The sequence below is a fragment of the Aphelocoma coerulescens genome (assembly GCF_041296385.1).
Source record: "Aphelocoma coerulescens isolate FSJ_1873_10779 chromosome Z unlocalized genomic scaffold, UR_Acoe_1.0 ChrZ, whole genome shotgun sequence".
Classification (NCBI taxonomy): Eukaryota; Metazoa; Chordata; class Aves; order Passeriformes; family Corvidae; genus Aphelocoma; species Aphelocoma coerulescens.
In genome coordinates, this window is record NW_027184085.1 from 39,552,900 (window position 1) to 39,578,676 (window position 25,777).

The window sequence follows — 25,777 nt, forward strand, 5'->3', positions numbered from 1 at the left end:
TGTCGCGGCTCGGCTCGGGGCGGGGCTGCGGAAGGGGCGGCGGCCGCGAGCGCTGGGGCGGCGGGGGAGCCGGTCCCCGCCGCTGCCGCTCTCACACGGCGTGCGCGTTGTTTCGGCTCCGTGCGGCAGCCTCGGCCGGGGGCGACGGCCGCCGGAACGCGGGCAGGGGTGGTCGGGGGAGGAGAGGCGGCCGCGCGGATGATGACGGGGCTGGTGGGCAGCCCGGTGGCTGCCGTCATGCAGGAGAACTTCGGGTGTTCCGTCGCCAATCGCTTCTACCAGCTCCTGGACGATGAGTCGGACCCCTTCGACATCCTGCGCGAGGCCGAGCGCCGTCAGCAGCAGCGGAAGAAGCGCGACGAGGTGGCGGCCGCCTCCAGGAGAGCCGTGCCCGGCGGCCGGGCTGGCGGTGGCAGGAGGGAGACCCAGAAGGAGCGGAGGCAGCCGGAGAGCTCCCCTGCGCCCGCGGCGCCGCCGCAGCCAGGTACACGGGCAGCGCCCTGGCGGGGGCGGGCAGGACCGGCGGCCGGTTTTGGGAAGGAGGTGCCCGGCGGTGCGGTGCCCGGTGCGGGCCCTGCGGCGCGGCGTGGGCGGCCGCGGGCTCCGCGCTTCACCGGCCTCTTGGCAGCCCCGGTGTGGCGTGGGTAGCGGTGTCATAGCAGGGCTGAGAAAACCCGGTTCCTGGTGGGGTTGTCGTGGTGAACGCACCTCAAGGTCCCCTTAAGAGAAAACAGTGATGCCTGGGCACGGTCCCGACACGATGTTGCGGAGCACTACCAGCCTAGGAGGCCTTTGGATGTGTAAATGAAAACTTCAGCAATATCCCCAAGAGACAAGTGCAAGAGCATTAAGACCTACGCTGCAGCACCTATAGCTTCCATGCCGGTTTAGCAGCCCTGTTGCGGTCTTTTATGGCTTGTCACTCTGGGCCGTATCCTTCAGTGCCTGAAGTTTCCAGGCGTGATTTCTCGGTATCTGTGTTTTCTGGCCTTTCAGTGTCTTCAGGGTTCTAACGCGTCCAGGAATCTGCTTATTTTGCCTCAAGCTTGTATTGGTGCACCAGCCTTTGAATTAAACCTTATTTCTTGGGGTAACTCTTCAGCACGGTCTTCAGGAATGGTCAGCTGCTGGGTTTTGACGTGTAATAATTCTTGAGGAGATAGGGAGTCAGTTGGCTTTAATACCAACATGTCTGTCACAGTCCTCTTTGCAGCTGGAGGCTTTGCTGGGCTATAGCTCCTTGCATTTGGAGGACTCTTTGTGGGTCTCATTGTTACGACTTACCGGTATTGAGCTTCAGGTTACTGGATTCAGTATCTAAAGTATCTGAGAACTGGCGGATTGTTTCCAAGTATTGAGAATCTCTGCACAGAAGATTCTGGTTTCACCCTCTTGAGTTGTAAATTCCTGTTCTCCAGTGCAGCAATGAAGCCTAACATGTAATCTATTATTATGATATTTTCTTCCTCTAGTAAAAGCTCCTGTTAAACTCACAGTAATTATACTGTGTGTTTTAATGCCCTAGGAAAAGGCCTTTGAATCGGGGTTGTTTCTCTCTCAAGTTGTTGCCAGTGCTACCATTTCTATTGCTTAGGCTTACACTCTTCCCAGAAGCAGTTAGTTGATGCAGTTGTAGCAGTTTGTAGAGCAGAGAGCCTTTCAATGCTAAATATGTGCCAGATAATGAGCACCTTTGTAGAGGAAGATATCAACAAGTTGTCACTGTCTTTTTGGGCAGTTATATGAAACTAGTCGTTTTGAGGTTTCTCTGCAGTTATGTGACTTTGTCAGAGATCACTTCCCTTAAGACCAATACTCAGACTGTAACAGCTTATTTTATTTAAAGGTACTTTACTGTGGTTATCAACAGAAGTTGAATGAGTCTGCTCAATGAACAGCAAAGTCTCAAGTTCTGATGAAAAACTTCTTGAGCAAAAACTGGTGGTTATCAGTAAACTACCAGGAGTGTGGTAGTATGTGAAGACCATCCGTTACCTCCTGCTTGCCTATACGTATCTTAATTCTGTGGCAATACAATACCCTGTGGAGTGTCTTTGACTATTCTCTGCAACCTTGGTGTTAAGAAATCTGTTTTCTCATACAGAGACAACGGGCATGTGCACCTTGTTTCAATTTCCTGCTAATTTAAAATGGAGACAAGACTGCTGACTACAGTACCCTTAGTGAAAGGGCATTAAGATCTGTTGTAAGAACAGTTATTTCTCTTCTATATTTAAACATGCACTTTCTTCTTTAAACATAGCATCTGTTCTGAATTTTGTGTGTTTGTCTTGGGCTTGTTAGGAAGGACTGTAAAAGTACAGTGCATAAGATGCTAAACCAATGTGGATAGTCAAGACTTGGTCTTGACTGTGTGTTCCTCCTTTGAATGTCTTAGCAAGTCTGCTCTGAACCTCTGAGTTAGGGTAGTGATGGTGTAACTGGTGTAGCTGACAAATGTTAAGCAAATGGCGTGTTGAGAGAAAAATCTTGTGGTTTTTTGGAAGGGAGGGGGTCAGCTCTTTATTTGGGCCATGCAAAGTTGATTTGTTACATAGGGTTCAACCAGAAAACTTCCGGATTTTATGTAATATTCAGGGGGCTATCAACTTAGCAACTGAGAATGACCAACCTCTGTGGAATGTCCTTGTACCCCCTCAGTTTGGTATAAAGCTTCTAATAATGGATGTGTTACTAGAAGAGTGCACCTCTGTTTGGGGAAATAAATAATAGTGATTAAAATTACTAAATTGTTAAACTAATTGCTAAACTTCTGATTTTTTTTTGCTGTGATTTTGCACATAACTACCACTAACTTCATTCCCCTTATTAGTAATTAAACAGTATAGACTAGCATGTAAACCCATCTGAATAGCAGAATCAGATTCTGGTGCTATTATGGTTGAAATGATGGAATTCACTGTATTATACTAGTGTTCTTGGAATCATCTCATCACAGAACAGGGTTGAAAGGCCCATGTTGGAAGGGATCTCAAAGGATGGTCTGGTCCGACTTTTCCTAGGAAAGGCAGCCTGGAAGATCATCTGCTACCTTGTCCAGTTTCATTTTGAAAACTTTCTGTGATGGGGGCTTAACCCTGAGAAGGTTGTTTCAGTGAAAGGTAGCACCAGAAAGAAGTTCCTAACACATATGAAATCTCTTCTTGTGCGACTTGCCTGCACTTTAGCCTCTTACCTCCACGGGGCTCCTTGTCAAGAGAACCTTCATCGTTGTAGCCTTTCAGGTACTTGAGGTGCTGTGATGTGACTTATATGAAGCCTTGTCCAGGGAGAAGAGAGATGGCTCCTTCAGTCTTTCCTCGTATGGCAGTCTCACCAGCCTTTTCATAACCTTCACAGCCTTCTTTTGGACGTTCTGCAGTCTGATCATCTTCGTAATCCTCCTTTGGACTCCTCCAGTCTGTTTTATCTAATTACTAGGATGTTTGCTTGTTTGGGCTACAAAAAGTCTTGTTAAGTTTAATGATTGTTGTTTAATTCTAGTATTATTTCTTGAGCATATTAAATCTGTAAAAAAGGGTCTTTAGGAAGACTCAATGCACATCTACTGTTCTATCTTGCATTGTAAGAAGTTTTACAGTAGTCAGATTTTTTGTGGTATTATGTTTTAATGTTTGGAAGGTTTAGTCACAAAGTTCTGTAAGTTAGCTATTTTTTAAAGATAGTTCTTCACTGCATTTTTCAGAGCAGTTTTTACTAAATTTCTGGAGGTATTTTCAATTTGAAGCAAACCTCCTGAGAGGACTTTATCAGATAATGCAATACTTTGACCTGTAGAATCAAAACTATTTATTACGAAATTACACAACTGTAAGGAGACAACCTTTTAAGCTTTGTTTTTTATGGAGAAAATTGACTCCTATTTCATTGTCTACCAAAACTGGTACTTTTGACCTAAAACGTGTGTATTTTCTCTTCTACTGACTGTTGCTTTGTGATTTGTAGGCTGTATTAGCTGAGGATTTGGGTAAAGGCTGGTTGTAGGTATTGCAGCTCTTGTAATTGTACCACTTGATGTTAACTCGGTTCATTCTTACCGCAGTGACCAAACTGCATTTGCCAGCTCTTTATTCAAAAGGCCCAGTTGCAGAGCTTGCATTCTTTACCGGTCCAGGAAAATTAAATTTGTTGATCATGCAGTAATACTCTCTGTTCTTTTGAAATCTCTAAACCTTTGTTGCTAATACTTGTAAAAGGTTTTCTTCTTTCATGTACATACGATGACTCTGGTAACATTTATATATAGTTCCTGAATACTGGGTTTTTTGAGTTTGTAGCTGTGGTTTTAAGATGGCATGGAAAGTTTCTATGGAATTTTATCTTAGACTGCCTGTAATTTTCTTATTTTAAAATTGTTTATCTCAATAGTATTCTTTCAACTACAGTGTCATAAGGATTGTCTAGAGGGAAGCTGTGGTAGGCAATTCTGTAATTCAGCGAGTACTGGCACCCATGAAAACAAAATGCCACAGGACAGAGTCTAACTTCGTGTGTCTCTTTGGTGTGTTGCTTGCAATAGCTGAAGCCTTTTTTTAATATTCTGGAACACTCTGTTAGTCTTCTGCAAATTGTGTAATTAGCCATGCTTTAATTCACACGATTAATTGTTTGAAGTTGGTATTAGAATCACATGGACCGACACATTTAAAGGGGAGAAAGTAAGATTGTTTTCGGAGTCATAATTCTGCTACAGTCTGAAATTTAGCAAAATAAGAGCCTGAGTGTGTGAATTGCCTTTCACTATTTCCAGTTATGAAGTTTTGTTGTAAAGGAAGATTAGTTGCCGGTGTATAAGTTGTTAAAGAAGTTTATTCACCCTAGGTGTCCCACAGCTGAGTCTCAGACATCCAGTTTCTGGGGAAAAAAACATTAATAATTGTGTGGTACTGCAGTAGGGACAGCTCAAGCTAGGTGCCTCATCAGAGGGACCCAGAACAAAGATATACCTGGGATTTTATACCCTTACAACCTATGCACCTATTCTTTGTACACTTCACACATCTTGCGTGCACCTCTTACTCTGATGGTGATTTTTGTTTTGGGGTCTTTTTGTTTGTTGTCACATTTTGTCTCTGTAGCTTTTTTTATCTGTATGGGTTGCAGCTTCTGATGATAGCCATGACTTCTCAATCTTCTAGTTTGCACTGGTCTCAGAGCCTCCCTTCATTGTAGCTAAACAGTAGTACAAGACTTATTCAGCATTTCAAGGTGAAAGTTTGCAGCTTGTGGCCTAAAGCTTCAGCACTTTGTCTGCTTGTGCTAAGCAAAACTACTTAGATAAAAGAATCCAGTTAAAAGAATTCAGCTAACTAAACCCACTCTACAACAGTCATCCCTTTGTTTTTATTAAGCTTTCCCACTATTATGTCAGAAAGAACTCATGAAGTCTTTCAAAGCATTTAACTGCTATCCATAATGTCAAATACAGTGTTATTACAAGTAACAGGCATAATATCCTAAAGCTTTAACAGCAAAATAAGTGCACAGTAGGACAGTATATGACCATTTCCATTTAGGTTCTATTTGGACTTTTGTGAAACTACCTTAATGAATACTGCAGTAACCCCATTGAACATGTGGGTTTTTTTCGTCAAAGCTTTTTTTGCATTTATTTAGCACACTGGGTGAACCACTGATCTCCAAGAGGCTGGTCCTGGGTATTACTAGTCCTGTTCATGACAACCCTAGATGTTGGTGAGGGATATTTCCCAATATTGCATTATATCTCAAAGTATACTGCTTCCTAAACTTACATTCTAAACCTACCTGACTACAAGTTTGAGTAATTTTATTTTACTTTATTTTTTGCATTTTGTTGCAGCCTTTTGTATGAGGTGGAGAGTGTACTACAGAAATTTCCCTTGAAAGCTTAACGGCTACCAACAGAATTTGGATTTAAAATCCATCAGAAATACTATTTTCTGCTGAAGCGAGGGACTCTCATTCTTTCCATAGCATACCCATTGCATGACACACTCCAAAAGCATATTAAGAATCAGTATAAATAGTCACTTGCTGGTCACATCACCACCAGGCTGCTCTTGCTAATTCAATTACTTTGGCCTCTTGGGCTATCACCAAGGGTGTAGAGGTTCAGTTTCAAGTGCCTCAAAGTTTCTCACCAATACATAGCCTCTGTGTTGTTTTCCATTTATATAGTATGAAGATCCACTGGTGAACAGTATAAGATCTGAGGTCTCTAGAGGCTGATTTTACAGGTCTGTCCATGGCTGGCTGGAATGAAACACCTTGTAACAGTCATGCTGTGGCTCACAGTTGGAAGGAGCAAATAGTAAAGTTGCTAAATTCCAAACGTGACATGCTTTTAAAGTAATAGTAAATAAATTAATGATCTAAAATTCAGAACTATTGGTGTTTAGAGGGGACAATGTTTCTGTAGCATGTTGTTTAAGAGTCAGTTTCACTTTGTGTTACACACACAGTTATGTGACCTAGAACCAATGTTCCTTTTACAGCTTGGAATATCCCTTCTTTCTCCGGACTCCAATTCCACTTCCTCTGCCTTCATAACTTCTTGCAATGGTTTACTTAACTGCCCTAGCCCTGCTAGTTGGGAGTCATCAGTACTGTTCCTAAAAAAATCCTTACAGTTGTTTTCTTTGTTGGTTTGTTCGGTCAAGGTATTTCTACCATAGCCTTGGACCTATTTTGGGTCTACTTTGTCCTTTTGAAGTATACTGGGAAGAAGGATAGTATTTCAAAGCTGGTGAGGGTTTCCTTCCTTTGGTTTTTTTTTGGTGTTTGTTTGTGGTTTTTGTTTTGTTTTATTTTATTGTTTTTTGGTTTGTTATTAGTTTTTCGGGGGGGGTGGGGTTTTTTGTGTTTTTTCTGTTTGTTTTGTTGGGTGTTTTTTTGTTTGTTTGTTGGTTTTTTGGGGGGGAATTGTTTGGTTTTTTTGTTTTGTTTATGGATTAAGCCCAAGCTATCAGTTCTACATCAATGCTGATTTTACTCCACAGCTTCGTGGCTATGGTTTTCAGTATTTCTGGTATTTTTAGTTCCTTTTGTAAGCTTTTGGTGATCACACTCCTTCCCATAATGATTAGGTCTGTCCATTCAGGGAACAAATATAATTCTCTATCTTGGGCCTGTAAGAGGTCTCTTTGTATGCTAAGGAGTCTTCTGTCAATGTGAGCCTTCCACAAACACTCTTATTCCCATTTGCTCTTTGGAGGCAGTTACCACCCTCAGCTTGTGAATTGCATGCCAGCTGCCACCCTCACATCCTAATGCCCCTTACACTAGGGAGTGGGAGAAACAACAAGGTTTCTACTTTAGCTTATACTCACTGATAGCAGTTGCAAGCTGGACTCCTTGTGGTTGTCTAAAGCCAAGGCTTTATAAAAAAAATTTTAAAATTTAAAAAAGGCGAGAGCACGCTCACTCAGTAGGGGCCAGTGAAGAGCCACAAAACACAGAGAAATACCTCTTTCCAAGCAAAAGTGTCACTTGTTTGAGGATAGATGGTATGGATAGAGAAACTTGCTGAGAGCTAGACAGCACTGGAAAGGCAGCTGGATTTTGCTGCATTGTTTTAAATCCATCTGTTAGTACAGAGATAGCCAGTGTCTGGCAAACCAAGCAATGCAGTTCTTAAAAATACAAGTTCTGCTTTTCCAGTTGCAAGTTCTGTGTACATACTTATTAAAAATACTTCTCTAGAAAGTCTTCTTATCTAAGTGCTGCGGTGTTAGCAGAACTAATAGTAAAGTAGTATTGTGGGGAAAGTGAAAACTACTTAAGTATGTTTGGTCTGTATGATTTAGATGTCTTGTAAAACTGAGCTTTTTTTCTTTAGCACTGTGTAGTTCTAGTAGTACTGGTAATTTTAGTATATAGATTCTTTCCCTCTAATAATAGCTCAGCTGCTTCTTCTAGGAAAAAAATAAACTGGGTCTGTTGAAACACTTTAAGCATCAGATTTCTTTCCTGATTCCTCAGTTGAGAAAGTAAAGTGACAGGCAACTTAGCCAACAGACTGGGCTGTTGCAGTAACCTGCCAGAGAAGCTGTGGTGATGTGGAAAATCGTGGGACACACATTCAGGTGAATACAGATTACAGATGTAATTTTAAGACACAAAAAAAAAAAAACAACCAATTTAAAGAGAGATTAAACTAGGTAAAAGAGTGAAAGAGTGATCTTCAGTTTTCAGAATTGTTTGTAAGGCCTCCAGTAGACATAGCCCAGTTCTTTAACTTACTATGTCAGTGATATACAAGATTGCTGCTTTGTCTTGATTTTTATTGCCTTGTTTTTTTGTTCTCGAAGAGTAGGTGGCCCTTAAAGCTCTGTAAATTAAACTGAGTCTGTGTTAGGACGTACACATAGCAGAGGATTAAAATTGTATAGCTTATGCTATCACTGCTGCCAAGCTCCAGTTTGGTTTGAACTTACGTAGATGCAGAGCTGAAAGTTGGGCTGGTTTTTGAACTGATTCACAAGCAGGTCACACAAACTCCTGCCCTGAGGGTGACTTGTCCTGCTAGAGAGGTACAGATGCTGCATACTGCTTTAATCCACTACTTCTGGATTGACTGGTTTGTCAAACCAGTTAAAGATGTTTATGTGGCAGTTATTACCTGTATAAAATAGTTTTTCTAGTGTTTAAAATCCATCTGCAGTATTAGAGCCACCTGTTAAATCAAAGTGAAATAGCCCAGCACTGAAGTTGGAATAGAACAGACTACTTTGTCCAGTGTGCTCAGTGCTGCTGACATGTAATACACTGACATATATGGCAAGGAGGTGTGTTCTGAAGTACTTCTAAGAGGTACTGGGTAATAGAACCAGACACTATATTTTTAAAATTACTTCTTCATCTTCTTTTTTTGGGCATTGTTTTGCAAGTTCTAAGGATCTCTTAGAATTTTGTGGTGAAATTGAGGTTAATACTGAGTATGTGGGGATGGGTGTCTCTGACTACTGCATTCTGGCCAAAGGAATCTATTTGGAATAACTGATGCTTCTGATAGCCAATGAAAGGATCAAAAGTTAATAAAAAAACATAGTCTTCTGTTGCATTCAGTTGTGCATTCAGATCCAAACAAAAAGACTAAAATGAAGTCAGAAATAGTAGTCATTTTTTTCCACAGCAAGATTCCAGTTTGGAATTAACAATTGTATAGTTGGTAGTGTAGTTGAGATGTGTGTAGAGCAGATGTTTCCCGACAGTGTGTACAATTCTGTATCTTTTATAATTTTGCTTTGTGTTAAAGCCTCCTGATTTGAAAAGCTTACTCAGAAACTGATTTCAAAAGTTGTCCTTTGTTCAGAGATTACATCATAATTTGAGTAATGCAGATATGCTCACTGCTTTAAGAATAGAGTAACTCCAAACCTTGAGAAGAGAGAATTACTGGAATGCATTGTGTCAAGTGGTTTGTAGTTTAAAGAAAAGCAAAGCTGGAGTTGCTTCTGCACAACAAATAAAACTATCTTCTCTACACAAATACGACCATCCTTACCGCATAACAAAAATCTTTACTTGCTACTTATTCACCAAATGGATAGTTCTTTGAAGCTTTCTCTTTAGGAACGGTGTTTGACTTCATTCTCAGCACCTAAGCTTTGATCAGAAATCTTCTTATATGGGCATTTCAATGGGTCTGTGAATTAATTTGCATTTTAATATTGTGACATAAAGTAGCCTTTTTTCTCTCTGCTAGCAGCAGAGGCACAGTAGCCAGGACGGTAATTTGTCCACTAAACCGAGTTCAGTTATCTGCTCAGTGTTCCACAGATACTTCTTGTGGAAACAGTAGCTCAGTTTTGTTTGAGACCAGTCTTTCTGTTCTGTGCTCGATTGACTTACACTATTGGCTGAAAAAGGTGTTGGTTTAAATATAGAGGCCTAGCAGTCAAAAAGCCTTGCTTGCTTCTGGAGAACTTTGTCCCAGGTAGAGTGCAGAATTTGGGAAAATGGGAAAGGAAGCACATTAAGAACCTTAATCTTATGCTAGATGTATGCAGGTTGAGTGGAAAACCTCAATTTATTCTATTATAATGCACAATTTTGTTCCATTCATTCTTTCCAGCCCAATCCTCCTCAACCTCAACAATGGCTGAACAAAACTCTAAAAAGCTTAAATATATTTTCTCTTGGAATATGTTTATGTTCTAGAATTAGTGGTGTTGAAGTCTTTCTGCTTACTGCTTGGGTCTCTGCCACCTGAACTCGGTGACCTTTAGTGTTGGCAAATGGTCCTTTCCATCATAGAACAGCAGTGTGAGGAGGTGACCCTGCCCTGCTTGTTCGCTACCATGGCCATGAGCTTAGAGAAGCTGGAGGCTTAGACTTCTAAATTGAGCTCATCTGGCAGGAGGTGTGTTGTTTCACCATAAACACCTGTCTGAAAGGGGTCCTTCTCTTTCCCTCACTTTCATTGCTTCTGCAGCTTTCAATTAGTCTTTTCCACTGGAGCTTCTCCAACTCATCCTGTATTACACTTTTAAGATCCTTGAAACCATGAGAGAAAAGGGAGGTTTTTTTTCTCCTTTTCTGTGACTTGTGAGCAAAATGAGATTTTTCTTTAGATTATCTTTTCTGGAAATCTTGGACCTATATCAAAACCCATAGCATTTTGCAGATTCGTCAATACAGAAGGGAAAATAAGTATTTGTCTTTCAACCAACAGTGTCTGGCAACATTAGCTATAAGGGCTTTTAATATTTTAGTGGATTTGGGATTGGAGACAGTAAATCTGAACGCTGTAAGGTGTAATCACCTCACTTCAGTCAGTAGTTTGGTAACTGTGGCTGTGTTGCTATTGAGCTGTCAGTAATCCGTGTGTGTTTGTGTAGGCCCGAAGCGAGCACCCAGGCGGGGAGAGCAACAAGGAGTCAGTAACAGAGGCACGGAGGCGAAACAAGACAAAACTGAATGGAGACCATCTTTCAGGGAATACCGTCCCTATGGAGCACAAAGACAAGTGGAATTCACAGTGGAACGGTATGTATCATGCAGGGAGAACTAAGGCCCACCCCCCCCCCCCCCCCCCCCGCTGAGTATCTACAGGAGGGTGGGAAGGGAATGTTCACATTGTTAAAAAAGATGTAGTAGCCAGACGTGACTTGAAGGCATGGTTGCATTTATTAGTGTGCAGGTTTGTTACAAGGCTACTTACTTCATGCCTGTCAGAGCTGTGGTTTCAGCTTCCTTGGGGGTTGAATTGGAGCATTTTTGTTGAATGTTAGAAATATAAGGCAAAACTGAAAAATGAAAAGATCTGAAAATGCACCCTCTAGTCAGCAGCACATTTATAATATTTGTTTCTGAGCTCACATACCAAGCTTTGCAGGACACGGGGGAAGTTCCAAGTTGGAACTTACTGCTTGGACAGCGAACGCATATTGATTTTGCTTTCTTCATAAGTACTAGAAAATTCCACCTAAACCTTTATTGCTTCAGAGTGTGGCTGTTCTTACTTTCCACTACAACAGTTGGTATTTAACAAGTTGTCTGAAATTTTTAGCAGTTGCATATAAATCTGGGTTTAGATGGTGGAGCTATTGCATGATGAAGTTGTGAAGATTTGACAGTTTTATAGTGTTTTCTTTAATATCTGTAATGTTTTCAGTGTTAATAACAGCTGATATTTCTGTTCCTGTTTGCTGTAATAATTCCTCCAGAATTCAGTTTGTCCATTTTTATGATGAAGCTAAAACAGCTGTAGTGTGTGCTGCATAAAGATGCACTCTAAAAATTGTGCAGTAGCTGTTATGTACTGATGTGTCCCCCAGCTGCAGAAATATAGTAATATTATTGTTTTCCTTCTTGTTAACTGTTCTATAAAAACAAAAATCTGACTAATTATCTTCTTTTTAGACCAGTGGAAAGATTAGACTATGAAAGACCAATAAGAGGTCGTGGTGGAGGAAGAGGTGTAATGCGAGGTAGAGGAAGAGGTGGTGGATTAAATAGAAGTTTCAATGGCTTTGACCAAAGAGGAAAACGGGAGCTTGAAAGACAAAGTGGGAATGATAAAATGTAAGTGTTCTGTGTGCTGTTTCTCACTTGGTATACAAATAAATAATAGTCAGCACTGCAGTACTGTATTTTAGGTATTCTGTTCTCTTCTAGTATATCCTGGTTGGCTGGCAAAAAGTCAACACTGGTTTTAGTTATAGGTCCTAAAAAAAAAGGAAAAAAACCTCTAAAACTCACAGAATTGTTTTCCTCTCTAGAGGAGTGAAAGCAGATGACAAAAAGGGTGGAGGTGGAGCTCGCAACTGCAGAACAGTTAAAGATGATACGAGGTACATCATACACTTGTGCCCATCATAGAGCATATTTTTCTGTGGCCTACCTTGGATCATCATTTTCATCTGTTTCGTGTCCATTTTGAGATTTATAAGCATCGCTTTCTATTATTGTCATAATTAATGTAATTTTACAGTTTTTTAACTTGGCTCCTTCGTGATGGTGAGATTAAATTGAAGCAAAGGCATGATGATGGTTGTTCACTTAAGACTGCCAGAATCTTTTGACTGGAGCTGAGTTGATGGAAATAAGTTATTACTTTTCTCAATAGTCAAGTAAGTGGGACTCTGGTATTGAATGAAATTGCTCCAAAATGCTGATTATAAGATTCAAACTCTGTTAGTGGGCTTAAAGTCCAGTCTTTTTTTCTCGAGCTTTACAGATAATTTCTAAATTGCAAAACCGTAGTACAATTCAGTGTGGCTCTGAAGGTAATATTTAGCTGACTGTACCACTGAAGTACATTTTAAAGTGCTAGGAAAATCAGTAGCATAAAGTGATTAATGGCCACTTCAAGTTGAAAAAAAATCAGTAATTTTCCATTCAATTCTGTATATCTCTTAGTGGTACTGGTTTCTGTTCATATTTGTAAAACCTCACTGATTATGATGGCTTTTGTCCATTCTCTGCACCTAGCAATATGTTACTCTTTCCAGTAACTTTTATTCTCATATACCTCTAGAACTCTTTAATTGAAGGCTGATAAAGGATGGAGAAAAGGCAGTGCTTTGAACTTACAGCAAATATCTTGGCCCACATACACATTCATTGACAAAAATGTTTTTAAAATAAAATTTTATTCTAAAATAAAATCTAAGTTTTAAAACTTAGTGGATTCAGACAAGCATGCTAAAAGTTTGAAAAATACAGCCTTGATGTGTAAGAATTTTTGGGTCTTGATATTCGAAATTCTTCTGAAAGGTTTTACTAACTTCTCTCCGTTCTACAGAATTTCACATTAGGAGTAGATTGGTTAGGTACTCTGGCTTTTCAAAGGATTGGCTAGGTTAACATAGTTCTGAAGTGATAGTACAAAACTAGCTAGCAGAAAACTATCTTCTGTAGGATATCAGGGAAGGCTGCATAAACTTGCAAGGTATTTATTGGCCCTTATATATTTTCTCCCTAGTTAAGGTTTGGTGGTTTGTTTTTCAGTTCAGTAGCATCAGACCGTATATCAGTGTTTGCTTGTGATGTGGTAGAAGTGACATAAAATTAAAGCTCTCTGAACGATTCTAAAAGCATGTTTGTGCCCTAATTGTGCTAATTATGCATTGAAGCTAACAGGTGTCAATTTTAAATATGTATGCCTGCTAGTGGAATGAAAATAAGTTACTGCTGTCATTTGACAGTGAATTAAAATCCATGTTACAGAAAATACAAACTTTAATTCTTTAAAAGAAGCAAAAAGGCAAACCTGAACATCAGTGTTACAGTGTAATGATTAGTATTCATGATTAAACTATTTCATCTGCATACATGCTTTTCACTTTTTTTGTTTGAAGGAAATAGAAGTTGTATTTTCCTAATATTTCTCATTTTGTTAGTTGCTTGGCTTGTCACTTAGTACATCCTTCTGCTTATGATGAAATCGAGTTTTCCTTTTTTTTTCTGTCCTTACTAAGGAATTCTGGAAAAAGAAGTGATGTATTGATTTGGTTTTTTTTCCAGTGTGACTCATGAAGACTGTGGTTTTGTTTTGTTTTTTTTGTGTGTGTTTTGTTTGCTTACTGTTTTAGTGGGACAGAACAGACTGCACCTATGGAGGAGACCGTGGAAACTCCTGAACAGCCAGGGACATCTGAAGGAGAGCCTCTGAGCAAGTACAGTCAGACAAATATTTTCTTTCTAAATGCAAAGGAAACCATTAACTCTTACTGATGTACTTGTATTGAGGGGCACACTTGAAGTGTGAAGTGTAAAGTTTTGCTAGTGCATGTATTTAAAAATAGAAAAGCTTTGTCTTGTATGTGCGAGTATGGAAAACATGTCCCTAATTCAGACTAAAGCTTGATTTATACAATTGGAGGTTGCATTTAATTGCACAGTGATGCTTAACTTCCTAAGATTCGGTGATAATTTAAGGAGGAGCTACGTATTATGTTTTACCTTTTTAACTTGTCTAATTTGTAAAAACTACGATGCATTTTGACGTTCTCTGAGAAAAGGTTTTCAAAGGTATTGGCCATACAATCATACAAACACATTGAAAATACACTGAGATACTAAGTTTGTATTCATCAGTCACTAATATCATGGAGATATCATCTATTCATGAGAGGCCATGGCAGAACCTGGAAAAACTTTCTGGAAATGCAGTGAGCCTTAGAAGTAGAGAAATTGAGAGAGAAATCTGTCCCTCGTCTTCTGGCTTTCATTCTAATCAGTGTCATAGCAAATAAATGAACACTGGCTTAAGAAAAATAACTGGGCAGTCTTGTCCAAGTAAGAGACTTAAAGAATAATTAAATAGCATGTGAGATGAGTGAAAGATGGTCAGTGCAGTACGTCAACCTCTTCTGTTGCTGTGAAGCCTTTTTTACATCACAATGCAGCTCCAGATATTAGTGATATGGGTTCATTTCTTAATTATAAAGCTAACTAGACTACAAAACCTGTTTTATATGTTCAGTCTGTTTAACCCTGTAAGAAGTTCAGCTAATACAGCTTTGATTCTTTTAATTTTAGGTTAGCTTTTAAGGTATAGCTAAAGGTGTATACACATAGAGAAATCTGTCTTTGAATGACTTATGACTGAAAAAATTATTTTAGGTTAACTTAAATCAGATGGGCAGTGTAGGAAAACTGTCAAAAATGCACTGTATTCTCTGAATATGAGAACAGTTATTCAGCTTTTTAAAAAAAAATTATTTTGTCAGTTGTTGGTACCTTTACTTGTTTCACACTTGTACTTGTTTCTACTTCAATTCAAGCTCTTTGTCGCTATGTCTCAATATCGGTTCCTTGTAGAGCTTAAGGCATGAGAAGTATATACATTGGAAAAGGCCTCTGGCAGAATCTGACAGTTATCTTTAATTCTTTCATCTTCCTTTGAGAGCACTAGGTGTTCAGTCAGACTGGGAGCCTTTCTGGAGATTTTACTCCTGTTTGTGTTTTTTTAAAAAAGATTAATTTAGAAATAGTCTGCTGAAATTAAAATGTTTCAAAAAAAACAAGTAACCTACAAGTACAAAATTGTTCACTGTGTGCTCTTTTCAGTGCAATAAACACTGTCCTAAAGGGTTACAAATCTATATACGAAACATGAGTTACAAATATCTCATTGCACTTACCTTGGTGACCCCTGTATTTTAAAATAGGAGACAACTGTGTGAATCCCTAGTGCCTAGGTCATTAGGGATGGTTGTATGGCATACACCTTAACAAGATGGAATTGTTGTTTAGTGTTTAAAAGCAAAAGCTGGTAGGATATGGTGTTCAGGCTTCAGGATGTATTTAAAGGTCTTACTGCTTAGGTTGCCCCTGCTGTCCAGGTAACACAAATTAGGCTACCTTGTGCTTTTGCTACAGCCTCAATATTATAAAGGGTTGTGTGTTTGCTTGGGCTGCTGCTAGGTTCTTTCTTGTTTTGACACTAAAATGCAGTGACTGCAAGGAAACCACTCATTTTCTATTGCTTTATTGCAGTTGTGTGCTTGCATTGAGAAAGCAATTGAAGACTTGGGTTTGTTTCTTCTCTCATTCTCTTTCTTCTTGTGTTTCCATTTAAAATTACGAGTAAAAAATTGTAATCTTGGAAGTTGGGAATTAACCTGGCTAGCATGACGATGGTATATAGCTTTCTGACACGGTACTGGCTAATTTCTGTGTAGCTCTGGAAAAGACGTTCTATGGGCTTCTGTAACTTACAGGGTCTTGTCTTTAGGACTCTGTTTTGCCATTCCTGAGCTTCTATTTGCAGAGTATTGCAGGATAAGAGTTTCTTTAATACTTGTATAATATAAATTGAGTTGTTTATTCCCATATCCTCAAATTTTCTTGAGTGTATCAACAATGTTTATCTCTAGTTATATCATCCCAAACTGCATGCTACCAGTAGGGGGTTGTTTGCTGCAAAAGCAAAACCTAACCTTAACCCTGTATAAAATACACAGGTAGTGCAGAAGTATAAACTTTCCTCACAGCTGCCTTCTGTTGAACTTTTTAAACTTTTCTTCACGGTCCAAACAATGGACTGTGTTGACCAATTCAAATTGGTAGATATTTTGTTTTTATTCAGTACAGCACATGGGCTAATCAATTCCTGTTCCTAAAGGTATTTGCAGAACTTTTATTTAATCTGTGGGGTTTTCTCACTTTTTTTCCTCACATAATAGTCTTCCTTTTTGGTGGAGCTATGTATCATTTTGGTTATATAATAGGAAGCTTTAACAATTTATCTTCAAGATTTTTTTTAGCTGTTTATCTAATTTGTTTGTTTTGTTGTTGTTTGGTTGTTTATTGTTTTTTTGTTTGTGCTGGTTGGACACTGTTGTTGTTTAATGGTGACATAAAGCTGTTCATAGATCAGGCCAGAGCTTCATAAGTACTTGATTCAGTGTTTTTCTTCCATAGTAAGTTTGTATAATTGTTGTTTGGTCTTACCTTGTTTAACTTTATAAATTTTTCTATATCTGATGATAATGCTCTTGTAAGTAATGTTTAGTGGGAAAGCTTCATGTCATTGACTTTTTGATAAAAGCTGGCTAAGCATTTGCTTTGTGTAGCTGAATAATACAAAAACTGATCTGAGAGAGATCTGCTGTCATTATTTCTAAAGATACGGAAATAATAGCTGAATATCTGAGCTAAGTGGCATTCCTTTCCATCTGCCTTTCTTCTGGTAAAAAGAAAATGTATTTTGTTTACTACATGCACAGTAATCAAGGCATAGTTAAAGGGTTATGGTCATCCATTGAAAACACTGAAGCAGTAGGAACCATTACTGAAGGCTCTCATTTGGTGATTTGGTAGGACTTTCATTGTGAATTCAGTTTGTTCACATCCAGAGGTTGTGCTTAGTTGTCTGGCAGTGTTTTGTAAGCATAATTGCTGGTGTGCCAAGAAACTTATTAATTTGATTAATGAAAATGCACACCAAGCAGTTACTAAAATTGTGTAAGGTTAGAAGGTAGAAAGTAATGCACAGAATGCACTTCCATGCTGGCTTGGTGCCCAAAATAACTTGCTGCAATTGAGTTTCTGTCCAAAATGTGATATGCAGATTTCTGTTGCTGTGCCTCACTCATAGGTGTTTCCCCTTGGGAGGCTTGACATCCTAAAACAAATTTGTACTGCTAATAACCTAGCAGTTAAAATCATCCTTTGCAGTAAAAATCAAAACCATATTTTGAAGTTGAAAAAACCAAATATTTGCAGTGTAAATCCACAAGTATTTCCTTTGGAACTGGCAAGTGGGTGTTTTTGATACATGTGTACTTTTCAAAGCAATAGCTCTGTTTGCTTTTTGAGAGGTCAGGTTGCTGTGTGGTCAAGTGTCCTCATGTCATCTTATGATCATAGCAATTTAGACCTGAAAAGGGTCTTTCTGACCCAAGGCATGACCAATTTTAATTGTTCCTTCTCAGACCTGTCTAGTTGACTTCAATGTACTCTGCTAATAGAGATTTCAAGGTCCCCTGATGGTCTTTCTAATACTTAGGAAATAGAAACTGCTATGTTAGGGCTTTTTTCCTCCTGGATGTCTTGCCTTAATGTCATGGATATGCAAATTTTTTTATTTTTTTGGCATTATGTATATTTCCTTTGTGCATCTTTAAAGGCTTCACATGTACATCTGCTTTAGACTTCTGCCTTGCAGTGCTATTGTGGACTTCTCACCTGTTCCCACACAGAAGACATTATTTAGTTGAGATTAGTTCCACCCTACCAGTAATAACATCTGTTCCAAACAAAACTGTTGCTGTGGCTCCTTATCATACACAGTATGATGTTGAGGAAAGAACGGATACTTGACTGCGATGCTTCTGCGCAGTCTGGGGAGTTGGGGTCCCTCCTTCAGAGCTCCTGCCTTCTTAGTGGTTCTTTCTGTATTTGGGTGGCTGATACTTTTGTCTGGGTGTACGTATTTCTAGTTGTTCTTGGGACTTTCTGGTGATTGTTGTTTTGGTTGCTTGTTCTCAAATCACTGGGTTGTTTTAGCATCTCATACCACTAGTCAGCCGTTCAGTATTATTGAATGTTTGCACTATTGCCCTTCTTTTGTGCAATATTTGTGCCACAGAAAATGGAGTAAATATTACTTTACACTGTTAAACTCCCACTTGCATTCTTGGTTTTCTTTTGCAAATTAAGATATTAATAGTTAGTTCTCAAGTACTTTTTGCAATCAGTTCTGTATCTTTCTACAGCTCTTGCCGAGGACTAAAACATTGTCTCTGTAATGTGGTAAAAACTTCATGGGAGAGGCGGAAAAAAGACTTCCTAAAGTTCAGATATGCAATTTACTGAGAATAGTGGCTTAGAAAAAAATTAAACAGATTGTAATGGGCGTGGAACTACGACTGCTAACCAGTCTTTTAACCTTGAATTTCTGGTTGATAAAGCTGGAATTGTCAAAATAACAGGGCATAAAGGCATGTCAGAGAGCAGGCATGTAGTACAGGACTACAGTATTTGTTACTCTTCTGTGAATTTAGAACTGTGTTAATCCTAGAACCAAAATTAAGGGCTGCCATAGTGTTCATAGTCGTCCTGGGTGTTCAGAAAAATACTGTCTAATTTTTGGCTGGCAAGAAACATGAATGCTTTGCTGCAAGATCAGGTAAGAAGAGGGGCCAGGCCTGTTCCTATATAAGTTAGTCCTATAATGTACAGAACAGTCCCAACAAATGTGTGTAATCCAATGGGCTGCTTGTATAACTTTAAAAACAAAATACAGTCACTGATTGTCATTTGACTCTGCATCTTCCCAGGATAAAAAATTTCCTACTTGCACCTAATAGAGTGTATATTTACATTGGAGAAATCATAATTATTTTGTAGGACTGTGGAACTATGACTGAATGAGGAAAACCAAATCCATAACTCTCCCAGTAGACAGGTTCTAATGAGAGGGCTTTCCAGAAAAGTCATTGTTAGGGAAATACTTGGCCAACTTCAACTGCTGTTGTAATGCATAGTAGTTTTCTGTGTGAGGAGAGAAATGGTTTCTCAAGTGTCTTGGAGTAATCAGTGTGGGTTTTCCTGTAGGTGATGGTATTTGACTTGTTTATGCAGCAGATGGTTATGGTGATGGAGTAAGTTGTGCTCCCTGTATGTGATGCTGGTTAGTAGGAAATGGCTTTCTGTGGGTATCATTAAGTGTACACCTGCAGTGTTCTAATAGCTGCTGGTCCTGGGTAGGCCTGTCATGATCAGCATCAGAAAAGTGGCAGAAGAGTACTCAAGCAGTGATGAGTGGAAAAGAAGGTTTTTTTGCTTATGTATCTTGTCGTATCTCTGTGTATCTTACAGACAAAAAACCTTCTGTCTTTACAGTTCAAAATATGCAAGGCAGCCTCTGACATTTAATATATTTTTCTAGGACATACTGTTATTGCACTTAATGACAAATGAAAATGTGATAATCATTTTCATTTAATCCGGATTAATCTGGTTTTGCCAAGTGATAAATACTGTCTGCTTGTCTGTTACTACATCTGACAAAAAAATTCAAGGAAGCATCTTGTGAAATACACAAAGAAAATGTTAATGACCTGGAAGATGGCATGGTCTGATCATCTTATCTTTTTGATGACTGAAAGCTACACTGAAACACAAATTCATCTCATATTATCATTGTGCAGTACAAGGCAATGAAACCATGCAACTGGGGTGTTTTAAAACTGCTGTGTGCCTTTTTTTTCAGTATGGCGGTATTTGCTGGGTAGATCCACTATTAAACTGTAGGGTTAAGAATATGCCAGATCAAAAGGCAGAATGATTTTGTCTAGAATCTAAGTACTTGAATTCAGGATGATACTGGATGAGTACTAATACAAGAGGCTGCAGACAGCATTTGTTCATATGACTAATTTCAAACAGTACATAAATATATACTCTTAAGTTACATTGATGTAAAACTATCACACACAAAGTTACTGTGGGGAGTAAGTGAAATTCATGATAGCAATTTGGTGAGAAACATTCTAAATGTTTTGTTTAGTATCCTTACTTGGAGATGAGTATTCTTGTTTGTCCTGGAATGTTGCAACCTAATGTTTTTTTACTTTAAAACCTGTGAACTTCTAGAGTTGCTGAAGGAGAGCCAATGGAAGAAGTGGTTCAAGAAATGACGTTAGATGAGTGGAAAAATCTTCAGCAACGGAATCGACCAAAGCCTGAATTCAATATCCGGAAGCCAGAATCCACTGTTCCTTCCAAAGCAGTGGTGATTCACAAGTCAAAATACAGTGACAATGTAAGCGCTGCCTCAGGAATTCTGTTGTAAACTCTCCTTTTTGCCCAGGGTTAGGAAACTCTCTCTGGTTTTTTCTACTAGTTTTAGTGTAATCTGAATAGGCAAGAAAATAGTATCTAAGCTTTATCACTGTAATAATGTGCCCCAAAACTGGCTTTAAATTGTGTGTTCCAGCTTTTTGTCTCAGATCACCACCCCTATTTTCTATGCAAATATGTAATATATCAGGTTGTTCTACCTTATGGCTCAGCTGCTGCCACCTGTATAAGTCTCTGGTAATGCTGCTAGAAAAACTTGGTTTGTGAAACTGTTTAGCTTACTAGCCAGTATACATTTGCATGTATCTCAGTGTGCACTTGGAAATATGAATTTTTTTTTGGAGTGTGGTTTCTTTGGGTCCTGTTTCTTAGAACTATCCCTGGAGAGCTTGTGGTGCTGTAGTGTGCACCCCCTCCCCACTTCCCCTAGATTTTATTCCATGATACTGCTTAGATTGAAATTTCAGGGAGAACTACTAGTTCTGAGGAGAGAGGGGAAGCTTCTTTCAGATTCTAACTTACTTAGGTTTCAGATTTTGGGGGTCACAAAAGTATGTGCATATAGTCTGGCATGATGGAATTTTGATTCTTGAAGTCTACATGCATTTATGAATATACATCTTTTCTCTAGTTATAATATTAGCATCAAACCTTGCTTAATCACTTTAGGTCATTGTGTCTGCATTCTTTTTAGTGAAACTTTTAAGGTCAGAGTTGCTGTTAACCCCTCTTTCTTTTCTGAGAGAGGCAGTGGTAAGGGCGGGGAGAATACCTTCCACAAGCTCCAAAGAGAGGACACAGCTGTGTGAAGAGTACATACAAGTTTCTGTTCCTCTTGCCTGTGAAGTTTCTCTTTTGGTAGTATCAAGAGACCTTGTTAAAATGAACACAGAACAGGAGGTACAGGAACTGTGTAACACAGGCAAGTGAAATCTCTGAATTAGACACTGAATAAGTGATCATTGTAAAGGATGAGTTAACATATACTTTGTCATAACTACAGTCCCCATTAAAGTTATGCTGGGAAATAGTCTGACATTGACTAGCTATTAGGAAAATACAGTTAAAACAGTAATCTCATAGCTGCAGGCATGTAGATGAATACATCGGTTAGGTAGCTTTGGTATGGCCTTTTAACCATTATTTGGAGATAACTGTAGGAGTAAGTACCATAGGTCTGACTCTCTAGTCCCTTTGAAAACCTCCTAGATTACATTTCTGAAAAACCTCTTCCGTATTATGGAGTCAGTACAGAAGCTTTTGTTGCCAGGAATCTCTGAGCCAACAAAGAACTATCCCAGGCATCTGGGAAGCTGCAATTACCTCATCTATGTTAAAATCCTGTGCAAGTTAAGGCTTGTCGTGTGCTTCAGATGCTGCCTTGGTTCATATGATGCTTAGTCTATAAGTGTGCATGTGTATCTGGGAAGTGAGAAGCTCATACATGGAAACTGTAGGCTTTAACCAGATATTCTTTTTAGTTGCAAAAAGAAGACTTTGAAGATGATTCTCATGTCTTTCGAAAACCAGTGAATGATATAACTTCCCAGCTGGATATTAATTTTGGGAGTCTTCCTCGCCCTGGCCGTGGATCAAGAGGAGCACGAGGTGGTCGTGGTCGTGGCAGAAGACCTGAAGAGACAGGACCTCGACCAGAAGTAGTGGTAATAGATTTTATGGTTTTGTTGCTGTTTCTTGGGTTTTTTTTTCTGTTACTGGTGGTGTTTGTGTGTGTCCTGCCCCTTTCTGTGTGGAATTTTGATTTCTGTAGTGACAGACTTGTTTTTCATTCCTGTCTCATAGTATGTTGTCCTGCTTGAGTTCCTGGCCTATATTATATTACTTGAAATTAAATACTGATTCAGGCTCACAACTCGGAACACATTTCGAAAGGTCTGATTACTGATGGTAACTAGAGGAAGGGATGCAATGAGGATTTTTTTTCTGCAATGAGTTTTGATAGAAACTGGGAAATAATTAAAATAACTGAAGGCTTGTATCTCTTTGAAAAATTTCAGTATGATACAGTAATACTTTGATTACTGACAGTGAGATCAGTAAATCTATGAGAATGATTCATGAGTTCAATATAACCATTATAAAAAACTTCCACTTATCTTTGGGGGAAAAAAAAAACATTGGCACACTGGAAAATGGCATCTTTATTCTTCATACTAACAGAAGCTTTACTGTGATTAAAATGGTTTAAGACCAGGAACTTTCAGAATAATATGGAAGAGTTGATGCATTTGTTTCATCTGGAAGAAAAAGGTTCTTTATGGTAACAGATCAGAGAGATTAAAACTACAATCCAATACATTCAGTAGTTCTAGAATGTAAAAATACAGTAATGGTACTTCTAAAAATATGCAGTATTTTGCTTAAGACTGCTTTACTTTTTTCTTCATTCAGTGCTGCAGAACTTGTGACCTTCTGGTCTTCTCCAGGCAGCATTATAAATACATTCACACTGAAAAAAAATTACAGTAGTCATAAGTTCTGAGATAAATGTGTGTGATAGTGATGGATACAATTTGAGTAGAAATAGCATTTGGTAGTAGAGTAGCATTTGAGTATAAGAATGAACCCTTTTGAGGGTAAAATACATATACATAGCTGAGAGATACTTTTGAAATGCATTCATTTTTATAAAACTTCTTACTTCATAGGTGCAGCTTGTTGCTCCAAATCCTGATGATCCTGAGGATTTTCCAGCTTTAGCTTGAAGAACCACCCTGAATGGTGGTATCTCAAAGTCGCTTTGTAACTATGAAGAGACCAGTTCTATGCTGGTGTAGATTGAGGAAGTCTGTTTCCCTTCTGGAAAGTTGTTTGGATGTTTGGTGTGGAATGATTGCAGCTCTCTGCTAATAGAGTTGGGTTCTAGAAATATGGGTGGACTGGGATCCTGTCACAGGTTCCAGTGTCTGCCTCCAATTGTGAAACCTATGGGAAGGCTTACAGTACTTCCCTACTAGGCTTCAAGTGAAGTTAAAGGGAAGAGTGTTTAAAAATGTATATATAGAGATTATATCAAGTTCTCCATGACACCATGGTGAAATGTAAACTGTACAACACGATCTACAACTGGGACTCAATTTCACTGTACATTTGAAAGCTGGGGTTTTTTTGCGTGAAGTGTATATTTCAGGCAGTCACAAGTTGCAGTTCTTCAGGGTTTGGCAAATAAAGAAAAGTGCACATTGGTTTGGGTTTGAGGTATTATTTTAAGAAGTCCGAGTGGTAGGTGGAGGCTTTTGCTATTTGGATGTACTCTGGGGTAAAAAAAAGGGGAGAAAAAACCCAAACCCTAAATAGCAATCAGTACTCACCAAAAAGAGTGAACATCTCTCTAAGTGGAAGTGATCTTTAAAATCAAGGCAGCACAGATGCTTTGAATTGACACCTAACCATAAGTCCTACTTCACGAACAAGATATAGTCTAATTACTTTGAAGAAAAAGTAAAATAATAATTTTGATCTAAAACCAGAACTAAATTATTAAGGAAGCTTTTAATTTTAGCAGGAGCAACTATGAACTAAAATGTTTCATGCCTTACCAAGAAGTTTGTGATATTGGGGATGAGGTGCAATGTTCTTTCATTGCAGCTTTAACATACTTGAGTGAGATTTTCTAACTTGTTTCCTGTCCAAGGGGACACTGAGAGCCATTGTGGGGGATCTGAGAGAAACAAGAAAATGGTGCCAGAGGTGATGACAGAAATAAATGAGAGGACAAGCACACTGGACATTTTGGAAGTAGCTGTCCAGCCTCACAGGAGTCTTCAAATGCCTGCTCAACTTGAATACATTCTTTCAATTTACTGGGAAAGCAGATGAATATAAACCTTTCACTTTTTCCAGTTCTGTGCCTCACTTCTAAGCAGTCTCCTTTGGAAGCAAACAGTGGATGAAACTTAAAAGAAAAAAAAGTTTTGCTTTGGAGTAAGCTCTAAGAGTGCTCGGAATCTTAAAAGACTTTTCTCACTTACAAGGCTTTGCTCAGATAGGGTGTAGTCATCCTAGAAAGACTCTTTTCTATATGCTCCAAACAGATGGTCTGCAGAGTAGTTCAGCCCAAAGGATTTTTTCTTGCATTGTTAAATTACTTATATGACAATTTGCTATAACATGAGATTTTGTATTCCATGAGTAGTTCATCTTAGTGGCATAGAGATGCTCTGACTTGTATTAGGAAGAAGTGCAAAAGCAAAGTGCTGGTGTTAAGGGAACCCATGCTGCTGCTATTTGAGTAACTGAACTGGATGAAATAATGCATGACTCCTTCACTTTGTAGTCACAGGGTGTTACTTGACATCATTGCAGTTTAAGATTTACCTGCTGCTGCCCTTTTTACAGGTGTTGTTTGTTTCTGCCAAAAATGGCAATTTAATGAATGTGAAAGTGATTTTTGTCAGTGGGATTCTTGGAATATTTTGCTTGTTCTTCCCTTCCTGTTCCCATTTTCCCATTGGACAGGGAAGAATGTGTCTGAATTTTTGTTTATATTTTTACTTGCCAGAGTGAGTGTGTGCATAGATGTGGAGAGCTTCCTTGCAGGGCTTCCGTTTCCTGTCATGTTTTGAATGTAGCTTTCTCTTCTACTAAGACCCCTTTTCGCTATGAAAAGTGGTCATGTACTTAAAAGTAACCCTCCCTTCTTCTACTAAAAATGTTAATCTTTGCTATGCTGTGCTACTGGGATCAATCTGCTGCAATGTGTTTGGTTTAGTTCTGAATGTTCTCTGGGAAGGCTGAGATTTTCATTTTTTAGTCTCCGTCCTGCTGTTGCAAAGTTACTGTTTATTCCTCTAATAATCTTCTAATTGATCATCTGCCTTTCAAACCAGAATGACAAATAGGTTCTTTGGGGAATGCTTTAAAGGACTTTTGAAAATTTATCTGTATAACCTACTTTTGGTCAGCAGATTGTTAAACTCCTGGTTAAAAGGGAAAAAGGCTGGTTACAAGACTGTTTAATTAAAAGCAGAACAAACCAACCAACACTAAAAAA

The 25,777-nt window shown here is 38.9% G+C and overlaps 2 protein-coding genes across 3 annotated transcripts in view; one reads left to right on the plus strand and one right to left on the minus strand.

The window, feature by feature from the left end:
• On the plus strand, positions 1-23,970 carry HABP4 (hyaluronan binding protein 4). 2 transcript variants are annotated; one of them, XM_069001152.1, is made up of 8 exons: positions 1-484; positions 10,845-10,992; positions 11,869-12,030; positions 12,228-12,299; positions 14,043-14,126; positions 20,557-20,725; positions 22,245-22,427; positions 23,433-23,970. In XM_069001152.1, exons 1-8 carry the CDS (start codon positions 199-201, stop codon positions 23,487-23,489), a joined length of 1,161 nt encoding a protein of 386 aa, XP_068857253.1. In that variant the 5' UTR covers positions 1-198; the 3' UTR covers positions 23,490-23,970. The 2 variants fall into 2 exon arrangements, with proteins under 2 accessions (XP_068857253.1, XP_068857254.1); XM_069001153.1 differs by lacking the exon at positions 12,228-12,299.
• Positions 22,505-25,777, minus strand: part of CDC14B (cell division cycle 14B) — a 52,931-nt gene continuing 49,658 nt past the window's right edge. The window contains exon 13 of the mRNA XM_069001151.1: positions 22,505-23,233. Within this exon, the coding sequence (XP_068857252.1) occupies positions 23,068-23,233 (166 nt within the window). The 3' untranslated portion in view covers positions 22,505-23,067. The remainder of the gene's footprint in view (positions 23,234-25,777) is intronic.